Source organism: Amblyomma maculatum, chromosome 2 (genome assembly GCF_055883805.1).
Source record: "Amblyomma maculatum isolate TAMU_Amacu chromosome 2, ASM5588380v1, whole genome shotgun sequence".
NCBI lineage: Eukaryota > Metazoa > Arthropoda > Arachnida > Ixodida > Ixodidae > Amblyomma > Amblyomma maculatum.
Window position 1 is genome coordinate 198872546 of NC_139345.1, and position 15335 is coordinate 198887880.

Genomic DNA, 15335 nt, shown 5'->3' on the forward strand with positions numbered 1-15335 from the left:
CGCTGCCATAAAGGTATGCACGCGCAACACGGCGGCGGGTGCAGGCAAGATCCGTAATGCACTAATACGCAACCTCAGCGACGGGGCAGTCGACCAATTGACAACCTTCCTCAACGGGCACTGGGCCGCAGGAACGGTTCCTGAAGAGTGGAAGCATGCAGAGGTCGTAATGATCTCAAAACCGGGTACGAAACTCCAGATCGAAAACCTCCGACCTATCTCACTCACCTCCTGCCTAGGCAAGCTCTACGAGCGTGTCGTTACTCGGAGGCTCCAAAATTACATGGCGGATGAAGACCTGTACCCCCACAGCATGTTCGGCTTCCGAGCTCACCTCTCCACGCAGGACGTCCTCATACAACTCAAAGAGGAAGTCCTCACCATTGTCCCGAGCGCTGGCGAGAACGCGGTCATGGCCCTTGATATTAAAGGGGCCTTTGACAACGTTAGCCACGCGGCTGTAATGGAAGGACTCGACAACCTCCACTGTGGCGAGAAGATTCACAGCTACGTGAAGGCCTTTCTCTCCAACCGAACTGCCACGGTTGGGCTCGGAGACCTTCGCAGCGATAAATTCTCGACCCCCAACAAAGGCACACCTCAAGGATCCGTCATCTCGCCACTACTTTTCAACGTGGCTATGATCGGACTCGCTAGACAACTTTAGAAGATCGAAGGCATACAGCACGCCATGTACGCTGACGACTTCACGGTTTGGGTTACCTCCGGGTCGCTCGGCCGGAAAAAAGAACGACTGCAAGCAGCGGCTACCTGCGTAGAAGAATATGTTTATGCACGAGGTCTCGCCTGCTCCACAGAAAAATCCGAACTCCGAAAAATCCGAAATCCACAGAAGTTCGCGAAGGGAAACACAAAGAAGGGACCCTCAATGTCTCCCTCGAAGGACAGCTACTTCCCGAACGAGACAAGATACGAGTCTTAGGAATGTGGCTTCAGAGCAATCAGCGATGAGGGCCATACGCTCGGCCTGCTCAAGCAATCGACCACTCAGGTCGCCAGGATGATCACGCGTGTGTCGCAGAAGCGGAGCGGTATGCGAGAGGGGCATATCCTGCGCCTGGTTCAGAGCCTGGTACTCAGTCGCGTAGGCTACGCCCTCCCGTATTTCAACCTCAACAAAGGAGAAGTGGAATGTGCAGATATCATCATCCGCAAAGCTTACAATACAGCCCTGCGCCTACCAATGAACACCTCTAACGCAAAACTACTATACTCTTGGCGTTCACAACACCTTCGAAGAGATCAAAGAAACCCAACTGGTCACGCAGATAGCCAGGCTCCAGCAGACTCCTACGGGGCGCTGCTTCTTAGGCGACTGGGGCTAGATGCAACTGCGGAAATCGAGAATCGTACTGCGAGCATACCGGACGCAATTCGCCAAACGCTAAAGGTTAGCTCCCTCCCCCGGAACATGGACCCCAACTTGCATGTGGCCCGTAGAGCAGCCCGGGCGAAGTATGTACAATTAAATTTAGCTACAAGATCCACAACGGTATACACGGACGCGGCTCCGTATACAGGAAGCTCACATAATAGCCCAGTGGCGGTAGCTATTGATTCCAACCTAAAGGAGCTAGCTAGCGCCTCAGACAGGGAATGCACGGTAACCGAAGGGGAGGAGCTGGCCGTTGCTCTTGCGGTGGTAGCCGGGTATCGAAGCAACACATCCCTTACCATTCTTACAGATTCTAGAGAAGCGTGCCGCAACTACATGAACGGCCGCATAGGTCGCGCCGCGCTCAGGCTCCTCCAGAGCTCGACCCCATCAAAAGTCAAACACAGCATCTACTGGGTGCCAGGACACACCGACATAGCGGGGAACGAACGCGCCGATCAGGTAGCTCGAGGGTACACGAGCCGAGCTTCCTCCCAATCAGACGATCTACCCGAGCGAGTCGGCCCTACGTACTCAGACATTCTGAACTTCTATAAGGGGGTACGGATTCGCTATCCGCCGCCTCATCGGGATCTAAAACAACAAGAGGCAGTGTACTGGCGAAGACTGCAGACAGGAACATTCCCTAACCTGCATACCCTAAGCAAAATTTACCCGTCACAATATCGGCACACCTGCCCATGGTGTGGTAGCAAACCTTCGTTATACCACATCACGTGGCAATGTAAAAATAACTACCGCTTCCGTAAAGTCCCGAGTGCGGAACAGTAGGAGAGCCGGCTCTCCAGCGGCGATTTTGATTGCCAACTAGGTCTAATCCAGCACGCCCAGCGAGCAGCGAAGCTCAGCGGAGCCCTGGAATAGGGGCACCGACCCTGTGAGAAGACGGAAGATGGAGCTCTTCTGCTACTAGCACAAGACCCTCCTAGAGACACTAACGTATTTCCTATCCTATCCTATCCTATCCTATCCTGCCCTATCATATCCTATCCTATCCTATCCTATCCTATCCTATCCTATCCTATCCCCAGACAAACGGTGTGGTAGAACGAACTAATAGGACGCTTACCACCATGTTGGCTATGTACGTCGATGCAGACCATAAGGACTGGGATGGCATTCTACCGTTCATTACGCATGCATATAACACAGCGCAACTTGAGACAACAGGCTACAGTCCCTTCTACCTTCTCTATGCTCGCACGCCTCGCTGTGCCCTCGACACCATACTGCCATTTTTCCTTCATGACGATCCTTCTCTTGCTAGCCCATTCTGCAGAGCTGAAGAAGCCCGCCAGCTGGCCAGAGTTCGAACTTTATCTTCACAAGAACGTTCTAAGAACCGCTACGACGCCCGACACCAACAAGTTTCCTATGCTCCTGGTGAGTATGTGTGGTTGTGGACACCTCTCCGTAAGCGTGGTCTTTGTCAAAAACTGCTGTCAGACTACACCGGACCGTTTTTTGTGTTAGAACGCATCAATGACCTGAATTACGTCATAGCACGCATAACGGTGAATGGTCGACGGTCACGGCAGTCGCAGGTGGTGCATGTAGGCCGCCTCAAGCAATTTCATTCCAGAGCATCTCTGTAACTCCCCGACGGGCTTCGTCTGCGAGGAGGGAAATGTCACGGGCCTTCGTAGAACGTCGACGGAAGATGAAGAAGAGCGGTCGGGTAGATCGGTGAAGAAGAAAGAAGAGCAAGGACAGAGGAACGTTTGTACGCTTCGCCGCAGTCTTCTTTGTACCGATCGCTGTAAATAAACCCCCCGTGCGTACAAAGCACGTAACAATATCATTGATAATATCACAAGCTGCATGAGTCCACACGTATAATAATTGGGGGGAAGGGGGCTGCCGAGTCTAAATAATGCATTGCCAGTTCAAGTTTGCCTGCTTGAACTAGGGTGGCCTCGACAGGAAAACACACACACACACAACTTCCAGAAGCGACTGAAAAAATGAGAGACGCCGTAGTGGAGGGCTCTGAAAATTTCGGTAACCTTGGTTTCTTGAACGTAAACTGACATTGCACAGCAGACGGGCGTCTAGCTTTTCGCCTCCATCGAAAAGCGGCCGAGATTCCACCCCGCATGCTTAAAGGCAGCAGTCGAGTATCCTAACCGCTGCGCCGGTGCGGCAAACGAGTGTGTGTTTTAAGCCACGAAACAGCGCCAGGCCAGTTGAGCATGTGCATGTGGACTGTACGGTACTCCTACCAATTGTTACCGTCACAGCGCAAAATATTCACGTAGTGTGATTTGTTTCTCGGTCGTATGACTGCGATTTAATGGCTTCATTAAAAACCTAAAATTTTAAAAGGTAATGAGTCTTCTCCTTATCAGTCTGAAATTTAGAGCCAGTGAGGTGGAAAGGAGGTTTATCACACGAGTGTGAAGGAAACCAAGCTTTCTTCTTTTTGTTGCCAGAGAATACGTGGTGGAGCCAAACTCAAAGACAATAAAACATAGATGATCAATTTATCGTCTAAATGTTTGCTAGTGTTTAATTCCGATCAAATTTTCAAGGATAGTCTTGATGGAAAGCGTGAAAACAATGTTCTTTTCTGAGCTCACCGCCGTTTTCTCACCTTAGGTGCATGCTTACTCTTGCCACTTTCAGGTCTTTAGTTGTACTTTATGAAGCCTAGAAGCCCGTAATATTTGTGCAATAGCATGCGCTTACAGAACCGAATGTTTGCTTTATTTGAGGAGCATAGCTGCAGGCCAAGTTGGTGCATGGTAAATGAAAACTAACGAAAAACAATGCGTTCATAAGACAATAGAGTACCAAAAAAAAAATGAATCAAGATGGAAGAACGCAAATCTTCGCCTTTCTTTACGATTTGTTCTCCGCTCATTTCCTAAAGGTCTCCTCTATCGTTCACCCTTCGTTTTTCAGTTAGGAACCTTAAGTAATTTCTCGCACTCTATCTGACAGTGAGTGCTAAACGTTTCATTTTCTTTTATGGTTACATTTAGCATTCTGTTTGGTCTTCACAATCGTTTCTTGTTTTGCAGAAAATTTTTGATAATGTTCATACACACATACGCGCATTTTTCTTCTTTCCTTTAACCTGTTCTTTCGGTTTATATGCTCAGTTATTTTTGCGTGCTTCTTTTCAGATATGCTGATGGCTTAGGAACCTACTCTATATATTTCTTTCTTTCAAGCAGCACATAGTTTAATTTTCAAGCCCTTGTTTAAGCGCATCCTCGATGTAAATTTATAAGACAGCTTGTGCCTGCACACTATAATAAGGCGTTAATTGTTCAACAGTTCTGAATTACTGTTTCTTTAGATGGGGTAACTATCTCGCAAAGCACATGCACCTATTAAATACGGTACTCTTCATATACTTGCTTCTAGCTATTCCTTGATTTTTGTCTCTTTATTTGGTGTTTCGCTTTTCTATCTTTACTCTATGCCCCCAGAAATTAAGGCTGTCTTCACAAAGCTTAATATTTTAAGGATGAAAAACTAAATTGCTTCGACTATGCGCTAGCAAGTTTAACTGCTTAGGAGAAAATTACTGCATTTTACGGCAATATGCAGTATTAGCGTGTGTACGCGGCTTACTTCACAAGCGTGAAGAAAATGACTGTTTCTTAGACAAGTTCGTCACATTTATAAGCTCCCAGCCTGTTTCAGCGACCAGCGAAACACTGTACCCTGTTTGAAAAAAAGAATAATTTGCATGAAGAGTCATTACAACCCTCAACGAATATTGTACGTTTCGAAAACATGCTTCCCATGTCTATCCTCCAGGCAACAATAAAAAAATTTCTACAGCCCTGCAGAAATGCTAAAGCCTTAGCGCTGTTTCTGCACACGGTATATCGCGCGCTCCTTGTAGAGCTTTCTCTAGCAAGGCCGGGGCTCGTGCCGCTCAGTGGAAATTTTGAGTGTTACGAAAGGTTGAGTGTGACACCTTCTGCAGAAGAACGGACGCACACTCTTGAGCCTATAAAGGTTTTCGCCTTAAACTTTAGGGCTTTATTGGAGGTTATTAGGAGGATTGGAGACGGCGACCGGTGACACACGACGATCGTAGAGTGAAGCACAATCTCATCCGAACAAGACAGTCCGAGCTTCCAGTGCGCGCGCCAGCTACACGGCCAGGAACTCAGCAGTCTGAAGTGTGTCGTGTTCAGGGGGCGAGCTTCACCGCAGCAGGCTCAGGAGGCGACGATGCATCGAGGCGGAAGACAGCCAGGGAGGAGAGGCAAAAAGTAACGTTTATATATACTTTTTACATATTGAAGAAGGTACAAGTCATGAGAGGAAAACGGAGCTATCTGTACAAACAAAATCCGTGAGTTAAATATGGTTTGGTATCCCCAGTTCCCTAGCTGGGGAAACAAAGTTCATCGATGCTATCCAATCAGTGGGGGCAAGGGATCACTCGAGGTGCCGCCCACTGCCGAGGGTGAACCTCCTTGCACATCTTCCGGTGGCGAGGGCAAATCTTCTGATGTCGATGACGATTTTGTGCGGGCGATGGAGTTTCGGTACCAGGGCAAAATGGTTCGAGAAGTCGCCTATTGACGGCGGTCATTCACCCCGCGAAATTCTTTAGGGGGCTACCTTTTTGCCTCGAGAATTCGGCGAGCGGGGTCAATGCTGCTCGGCGACGCGTCTCGTGCCCATTAAGCACAATAGGTGCCCTGTTATCGCCGTCGCTTCGCTGCTTTTGTTCGGGGTCGCTCGCAGGCTTCCGCTAAGTACGCCTCCATTGTCAGCTACTGAAGTCTGGCCGGAACTCCGGTCACAACAGCCCGTCCGCCGCCCGAAGAGGTCTCGTAGTGTTAGCAGCCAACGCTGCACCCCGTAGAGACCTGGAGTTTGTTCAGCCTGGTCGGTCTGGCCACATCAAACCCGGAAATCTGGTTCCTGCGTCCTTGTTGAACAGCGCTAGCAGACTCAGCCACTCAAAGCCCAAAACACAGCAAACAGCGAGCGCAAAACAAACTCTGAGAAGTGCCAGGCTGCCTTTCATTTCAATGTAAAGAAAACAAAATAAAATTCGTCCAGAGAATTTTAAGTTTTCTTCCAAAAGTGACCATGTCTGAGAGACAATGAAAAAAACATTGTTTTTGGCAAATATGCTAGCTAAAATTTTTATCCCTGTCGTAACATGAAAGATGCCATAGAAGGCCACTTCCTGTGAGAACATATCCCAAGGTGGAGCGGTAGGTAAACGATAGTAAGAACAGCATCAGTAACAACAACAAAAAAAATACGACTACGCAAGAAAAAAAAGAAAAATATATCATATGCGTAGCCAGTTAACATCTGAGAGCCCAACCAGAGAGATTTACCCAGGGAAAGTTCTGCTGAGGCCATCGGCGTTAGCATTATCGCGCCCCTTTCTACAACGCACGTCAAATACGTGCTCCTGCAAGGCTAGACTCCAACGAAGCAGCCTACCATTTTTGGCCGACATATTACGAAGCCAAGTCAAAGGACAATGGTCAGTCTCTACAAGAAACGGAGACTCTGCCAAATAACACTGCAGCTTCTGAATCGCCCCCACGAGACAGGCGCATTCCTTTTCTGATGCACTGTAGGCCTGCTCGCGTAGGGTGAGATTCCTGCTTACAAATACAACAGGGTGCTCCTCCCCATTGTCATCTTGCTAGCTGAGGACGGCCCCCATACCGCGGTCACTCGCGTCGCATTGTAGCACAAACTGACGCGTGTAGTCTGGAGTTCTCAAAACAGGCTGACTGGCCAGAGCCGCTTTCAGGGCCAGAAAAGAGCGTTCTTTGTCCGAAATCCATTCTACTTTGACAGGTTCATTCTTTCGCAAACTGTCGGTAATGGGGCTGGCGATTTCTGAAAAATTGCGGATATAATGTTGATAGTATCCGGTTAGTCCGAGGAATGAACGAATATCTGTCTTGGTGACTGGCCTGGGGAATTCGGATATTGCCGCTACTTTTAGTTCTCGCGGGTGCCGATAACCGCGTCCGACAATGTGACCCAAGTAAGTCACTTGAGCTGTTCCCAACTGACATTTCTCCGCTCACAGTCAAGCCAGCCTCACGTAACCATGTAAGTACATCCCTCAAATGACAGAGGTGTTCCTCCCAGCTCTTAGAAATGACAGCTATATCATCTAAATATGGAAGAGCATAGTCCCCCATACCTTGCAGCACACGGTCCATGAGACGGGAAAAACAAAAGGGCGCGCTTTTGAGGCCAAAAGTAATGACGAGAGGACGAAACGTTCCTAGAGGGGAAATATTTCTCGGTCAGAAGCGCCTGCCAATACCCCCTAGTGAGGTCCAGCGTGGATATATAATGAGCACCACTTATGGCCTCAACCCTTTCCTCAAGATTCTGAATCGGGTAGCTCTGATCACGTGTGATCTCATTCAGACGGCGGTAGTCGATACATGGACGAGTGTCTTTACCTGGCGCCTCAACCAATATGATGGGGGACGTAGAATCAGCCCCATGTCTAACATCCGCTGAATCTCAGGTGCCAATATTTCCTTCTGCCGGGGTGAAACCCGGTAAAGCCTGCACCGGATGGGCTCGTCGCAAATTAGCTCTATATCATGTTCGATCAAGTTAGTCCTGCCGGGCCAGTCAACGAAGCAATCTCTGAACTATCGCAGAACAGTTTCTAGCTCTTCTTTCTGTTTATCTTCCAGTTTGGCGTCGCATTCAATTTTCTGGCAAAGTTTTTCGAGTGCGGAATCTAGTTGTACTTCTGGGAAAAAAAAATAATTTTCCATCTCTTCAGGAACATTTAGAGCGAGCTGCACAATGGCTTCCCTCTGTCTGTACGGTTTCATTAAATTGGTGTGGTAGATCCTCACCTCTTTGCGTCTTCCCGGCATTCTAATAACATAGTGTCCGAAATCTGCTGTACAACCTCTGCGGGACCCTCCCATAAAACATCTAGTTTGTGCTTCCGCAACGCAGTCAGTAAGAGCACTTTGTCTCCAACAGCAAAAGTTCGTTTGCGGGCGTTCCGGTCGTAATATAGTTTCGCCTTGCCCGGAGCTGATTTCATATCAGCCTCCACTAGCTCGCGACATGACTGAAGACGTTGTAGTAGCTGCAACACATACTCAGCCACTGTGGGGTCCTCTCCGCGCCCTTCTTATGCCTCGCGGAGCATCTGAAGCGGGGACCTCATAGAACGGCCGTACACTAGTTCTGCTGGGCTGAAGCCGGTGGCCTCATGCGGCACGGACCTCAACGCAAACATGGTAGCTGACAAGGAAGCCTCCCAATCTGTTTTGTTTTCATTGTACAGAGCCCTTAGCACTCTTTTCAACACGGAGTACCAGGCCTCTACACTGTTGCTCTGTGGGTGCCGCACGGAACTGCGTATAATGCGAATACCGCATCTCTCAAGGAAGGTAGTTGTCAGAGCGCTGGTAAAGACGCTGCCCTGATCACTCTGCACTTCGGCCGGAAAACCCACTCGAGAAAACACAGAAAGCAGCGCTTCGACCACCTCTACCGAGCTTACTTTCGTAAGTGGGACGGCTTCCGGGAATTTGGTGGCCGGACATATTATAGTCAAAATATATCTGTAACCTGACGTAGTTGCAGGCAACGGTCCCACTACATCTACAACAACACGCCGGAAGGGCTCTGTGATTATGGGCACTAATTTCATAGGTGCCTTTCTTGTCTCGTGTGGTTTGCCAATTCTCTGGCAAGTGTCGCATGTCTGAACAAATTTTTCGACGTCTTTAAAACTTCCGGGCCAGTAGAATTTAGTTTTTTTTTATACCCAAGTGACAGGCTCAACCTTTTCTATGCGAGAGGGCGAGACCTTGAGCCCTATACTTAGACGAGACAACAAGCTGGTCGTGTTCTACTCCTTTCCTGTCCTTATACTGGCGATACCATAGGCCAGAACGGCGCTGGAAAGCGATGTTTTTGCGTGACACACCCGTTTCTCTTTGTTCGCTCAAGTTTTGCAGAGACTGATCTCTCTCTTGTTCAGCGGCAAACATTTCTCGGTCCACACGAAGGAGCTCGAGAAAACCCTCTGAATGCGGCAGCACGAGATTCGTACTGACTTCCTCTCCAGGCTCAGATTGAGCAGTTGCACATAATTCAGGACAGTCAGTGCAGCCAGCACCGCTATCGGTGCTTTCTAGATCAGCGCTATTAGTGAGTAAATCCTGTTGCTGCTCGCCACCGTGATCTTGCACTTGGCTTACAGTTTCATGCTTACCCTTTTCCTCTAGCTTCGTCTGCGCTGCGATTTCTCGCGCCTTCGCACGCCTGGACAGCATGGTCTCCAAAACTCAGCCCCTTTTCCTTGAGCAGCATGTCCGAGCGATTGGAAAATATGTAGGGATACTGCTTGGGTAGGTTTTGATAGACGGCTGCCTCAGTGTGAACCACCCCGAACGGTCCCTCGATCTCGACACGGGCAATCGGCAGACATACGCTATTCTGCCCAACCACCTGCAGTATCCAGGCGCATTCAGCCTTGAATTCTCCAGTCCCAACGTATTCAGGTTGGATGACGTCCATTGTAGCAGTGGAGTTGCGGAGAACTTTGCATGGCTTGCCATTTATGGTCAGAGCCCTAAGATAAGGCTGCAACAATCGCAAGTTGTCGTCCTAGTTATCCAGAAACGAAAACACCACTTTTGGATTACGGCAGCCGGCCGCTACGTGCCCAGACTGCTGGCAGCGGGAGCAGACGACCGGCTTCTTAGATTCGAAAACCTTTTCTTTCCTCGCGTCTTCCTTCGAACTGCTTACTGCACCTTTGTGTTGTGCAACAGGGATATTAGACGACACAATTCCCACTTTTCCCTGTGTGTGAGAGTGCGCCCGATTATCCCTACCGACTTTCGCACTGGATCTGATGCGTGCTTTCTCCGATTTTCAACGGGTCGCGAACTCGTCAGCTAATACTGCCGCGCATTCCAGTCTTTTTGCCGGGCCTATCCTGTACCCATTGGCGCACTTTCTCTCCCAGGCTACCGTAAAACTGTTCAAGGCAGATTACCTCAATGACGCTATCGCGACTGTCATAAGCCCCTTCACCTTTCAGCCATTCGATCAGATCTGCTTTCAATTTGTACGAAAAGTCCTGAAACGTCTCCCCTTGCTTCCGTGCTGCCTCTAGAAAGCGGCGCCGGAATGCATCAGCTGATTGACGGTACGTTTTAAGGAAAGCTGCTTAACTTTATCGTACCTTTCGGCATCCTCTTTCGACAATCTGGCAATTGCTTCAGCTGCTTTAAAAGGAAGTACGTTTAATATTTTCTGGAGCCAGATGTCCCGCTGAATTCCCTCCTTTTCACAGATCCTTTCAAAATTTACGAGGAACAGCCCAATGTCCTCGTTTGTCTTGTAGGGCTGCAGGAGATCTTTCATTTTTATTGTTGCGCCCGTTGGAATAGCCTGATTGTTAGAATTATTTCCGGCGCGCGTTGCCTCAGCAATTTGAAGATCTAACTGCAATTTTCCTCTCCTCTGCTTCTTTAGCCTTACGTCTGATGGCCTCTTCTTTAGCCTCAAGTCTGATGGCCTCTTCTTTAGCCTCCCTGGACTTCTCCTGAATGAAATCCCAAGTCTCCGAAATTTCGTTGCCATCCGCCCCACACTCCTGAATAAGCCTAAATAAGCTGTGGTTTTCTGTGGCTTTTCCCCACCTCAATACCAAGCTCTTGCAAAACAAAATCAACTCCTGTTTCTTTAACTTGATGATGTCCATGGCCACTTTTGAACGATGACTTTCGTAGAACACTGCTGCTTCAAAAGCACGAAATGAAATCTACTAGTTTTGATAAAGTCCCTGAGTTATCAAACCTGGCAAATTCTCGGAGAAAGTCAAGCGCTCACCATTTCCGATGCCAGGACCAAGCGTGGACGATTCCACCGCAGCCAACCCGTTGAAGTGTGTCGGGTTCAGGGGGCGAGCTTCACCGCGGCGTCTCAGGAGGCGACGATGCATCGAGGCGGAAGACAGCCAGGGAGGAGAGGCAAAAAGTAAAGTTTACATACACTTTCTACATGCTGAAGAGAGTACAAGTCATGAGAGGAAAACGGAGCTATCTGTACAAACAAAATCCGTCAGCTAAATATGGTTTGGTATCCCCAGTTCCCTAGCTGGGGAAACAAAATTCATCGATGCTATCCAATCAGTAGGGGCAAGGGATCACTCGAGGTGCCGCCCACTGCCGAGGGTGAACCTCCGTGCACATCTTCCGGTGGCGAGGGCAAATCTTCTGATGTCGATGACGATTTTGTGCGGGCGATGGAGTTTCGGTACCAGGGCAAAATGGTTCGAGAAGTCGCCTATTGACGGCGGTCATTCACCCCGCGAAATTCTTAAGGGGGCCACCTGTTTGCCTCGAGAATTCGGCGAGCGGGGTCAATGCTGCTCGGCGACGCGTCTCGTGCCCATTAAGCACAAGAATAGGTGCCCTGTTATCGCCGTCGCTTCGCTGCTTTTGTTCGTGGTACTCGCAGGCGTCCGCTAAGTACGCCTCCATTGTGAGCTGCTGAAGCCTGGCCGGAACTCTGGCTACAACAGCCTCCATTGTCAGCTACTGAAGTCTGGCCGGAACTCCGGTCACAACAAGTCTTCATCGCCGTTTGCGTGGGCGCTGTATCATCTTCTTCCTTACACCTCAAGCGATTATCGCCCCGACGCGCTTGAGGTGCATGTACATAGAAAGGCTCCTTAAAAAGATCGACCGGATTAAAAGATAAAGATAAACCGGGATAAAAACTAAAACCTTCCACCTCACATAAGACCCAATTAGCGTGGGCGTGGAAATCGGAAGTGATTTGTTTTCTATGATATGCAGAGTATCAATAGCAGCGTCTTTTCGCGTACATTTTTTTCTTGCAATTTACTCTGTAAAATTAGCATGAACTGTCAAGATGTTTCCAACGCTTTTGTCAGCTGCCAAGAAATAACAATTGTTTTTACCTATGATGAGGAACTCCCCTGGAATTCCGGCTGAGTAAAAGCAAGGGTGCAGCAGGAAAATTGTGGTTTTTGACACCGTCGCAGCTAGAATCTTTATTCGTGATTGTGGAAGGAGAAAAAGAGGGAGAGCAGCGGCCACGCAGCTCCCACTGTCACGACCATTTAGGTGGTTGCGTGAGGTTCGGTGAGCTGTATAAAAGAGCGCACCGGCGCCTTCTGCTTCCTGAGACACACTAGTTCCTCAGCAGAACGCAGCGGTCCGCGGCTAAGCCTAAATTTAAAATGGTTCCCAAGGTAAGGGACGGCAGCTGAAGCGTGCCGTTAAAGCGGTGATTTTATTTCATTCCTGATGCGCTGATATTGTGTCTTCATTTTTATGAGTCATAATATTGCATAGGCGACAGAGCAAAGAAACCATAATTCGACAGAAGCATACTGCTTGTTTTAAGGTACAAGTAACGCAGTTCCAAAGCGCAATTTTTTGTCGTCTCTGATTCCTAAGTGTAAGCGCATGCTACGTCCAATTTTCCAACGCAAATGTCTTAAACTGGTCTAGTTTAGGTTGAAATGGGTTCGTTTACCGCGATGAATTATTTTTATGTTCCTCCTAATGTCCCCTACTCTACGTTGCATCATCCATAAGGTGTGTTCTAAACCGATGCACGTTTTATAAACGCGCTGGTCAACAAAATATAATTTCCAATTTCTGCTTCACTGCTACTTTGAGTTGAAAGTTATTCTAGTTGCTTATAAGATCTGTGAACCCTCTTTGCAATATGGTGTGAACAAGAAGACGTAGCTCCTTCCAGTGGGTGTTTACTTTCTGACAAAAGTTTTCAACACAGCATCTACATAGAATATTATTTCTTGCTTAGAAACCAAAATGCTTAGAATTTCACTTCCCTTCAGTTGCAAAAAACACCACCATTTTTAGTTCATCTCAGCGGTCTAACCAAACGTCATCATCATCATCAGCCTGATTGTACCCACTGCAGGGAGAAGGCCTCTCCCATATTTCTCCACTTAACCCGGTTCTGTGCTAGCTGCATCCACTTGACCCCTGCGAACTTCTTAATCTCATCCGCCCACCTAACTTTCTGCCTCCCCTTGCTACGCTTTCCTTCCCTTGGAATCCAGTTTGTTACCCTAAGCGACCATCGGTTATCCTCTCTTCGCACTACATGTCCTGCCCATGTCCATTTCGTCTTAATTTCCACTAGAATGTCGATAACTTGAGTTATTTCTCTGGCCCACTCTGCACGCTTTCTATCTCTTAATGTTACCCCTACCATTTTTCGTTCCATAGCCCTCTGGGTTGTCCTCAACTTAAGTTGAACTCTCTTGGTTAGCCTCCACGTTTCAGCCCCATAAGTGAGTACAGGCAAGATGCAACTGTTGTATACTTTCCTCTTGAGCGATACCGGTAAGCTGCTAGTCATAATCTGCGAGTGCTTGCCAAATGCGCTCCATCCCATTCTTATTCTTCTTGATATTTCCTTTTCATGGTCCGGATCTGCGGTTACTATCTGTCCTAAGTAGACATATTCGCCTACTATTTCCAGTACTACGCTACCTAATTTAAACTGCTGTTCCTTCCCGAGGCTGTTGAACATTACCTTAGTCTTCTGCATATTGATTTTCAAGCCTACCTTTCTACTTTTTCTGTCTAGGTCATCAATCATTATTTGCAGTTCATCCCCCGAGTTGCTTAGCAAGGCAATGTCATCAGCAAATCGCAGATTACTGAGGTATTCTCCATCTACCCTTATCCCTAACTGCTCCCATTCCAAGTCTCTGAATACTTCCACTAAACAAGCTGTGAATAGTACTGGAGAGATTGTGTCTGCTTGCCTAACACCTTTCTTTATGGGAATTTTGTTGCTTTCTTTATGTAGAACTATGGTTGCTGTGCAGCCACTATATATATCTTCCAGCACTTTCACGTACGGCTCGTCTACCCCCTGATTTCGCAATGCCTGCATCACCGCCGAGGTTTCAACTGAGTCAAATGCTTTTTCGTAATCAATGAATGCTATGTATAAGGGCTGGTTATATTCCGAGCATTTTTCTATCACCTGATTGATGGTATGGATATGATTGATAGTAGAGTACCGTTTCCGAAACCCTGCTTGATCCTTTGCCTGATTGCAGTCTAAGGTTGTCCTGATTCTATTAGCGATTACCTTAGTAAATACCTTATACGTAACAGACAGTAAGCTGATTGGTCTGTAATTTTTAAGGTCCTTAGAGTCCCCTTTCTTGTGAATGAGGATAATGTTTGCATTCTTCCATGCTTCCGGTACCGTCGATGACACCAGGCACTGCGTATACAGGGTGGCCCGTTTTTCAAGCACGATATCCCCCCCGTCCTTCAGCAAATCTGTAGTTATCTGATCCTCTCCAGCTGATTTCCCCCTTTTCATAGTTTCTAGTGCTTTCTTGACCTCGTCCTTCGTCACTGGTGGAACGTCTGACTGTTTTTCCCTACCGCCAATCTAATTACGGTCCTGACTACTTTGGCTACTGTAGAGATCTGTATAGAACTCCTCGGCTACTAACCAAACGTATTCAGTTGTAAAAAACACCACCATTTTTACTTCATCTCAGCTGTCTAACCAAACGTATTGAAAGTGTTAATTATTGGGCAACGCGCAGTTTAACGCTATGGCCTCATATTCCAGGGATAACATAAATAGGAAAGTAATAAAACCTTTGCATTATGGTTCCGAACCATCCAAACGCTGCAAATAGGCCATTTATGCAAGTGAAGTGATGTAATATCTCTCTTCCAGGTCATAGTTATGTGCGCTGCCGTCGCCTTCATCGGAGCAGGAAATGTCTTCCCTATTTTCGCTTCTGCAACCAGTGATGGATTCTCCGCTGCAGAACCCTTTTCTGTGAGTGAACCGCTCTGGTTACTAGCGAACTAGAGAAAACACTCTTGCTTAAATCTTCACACTTTTTGAAGATTATTGAAGCGAA

At 47.9% G+C, this 15335-nt stretch overlaps 1 protein-coding gene across 1 annotated transcript in view; it reads left to right on the plus strand.

Annotated features, from left to right (window-relative positions):
- LOC146200894 (cuticle protein 10.9-like) overlaps positions 1–15335 on the plus strand; it is a 31768-nt gene that overhangs the window by 15222 nt on the left and 1211 nt on the right. The window contains exon 2 of the mRNA XM_084592986.1: positions 15146–15250. Coding sequence (XP_084449112.1) covers positions 15155–15250 — 96 coding nt within the window. The 5' untranslated portion in view covers positions 15146–15154. The remainder of the gene's footprint in view (positions 1–15145; positions 15251–15335) is intronic.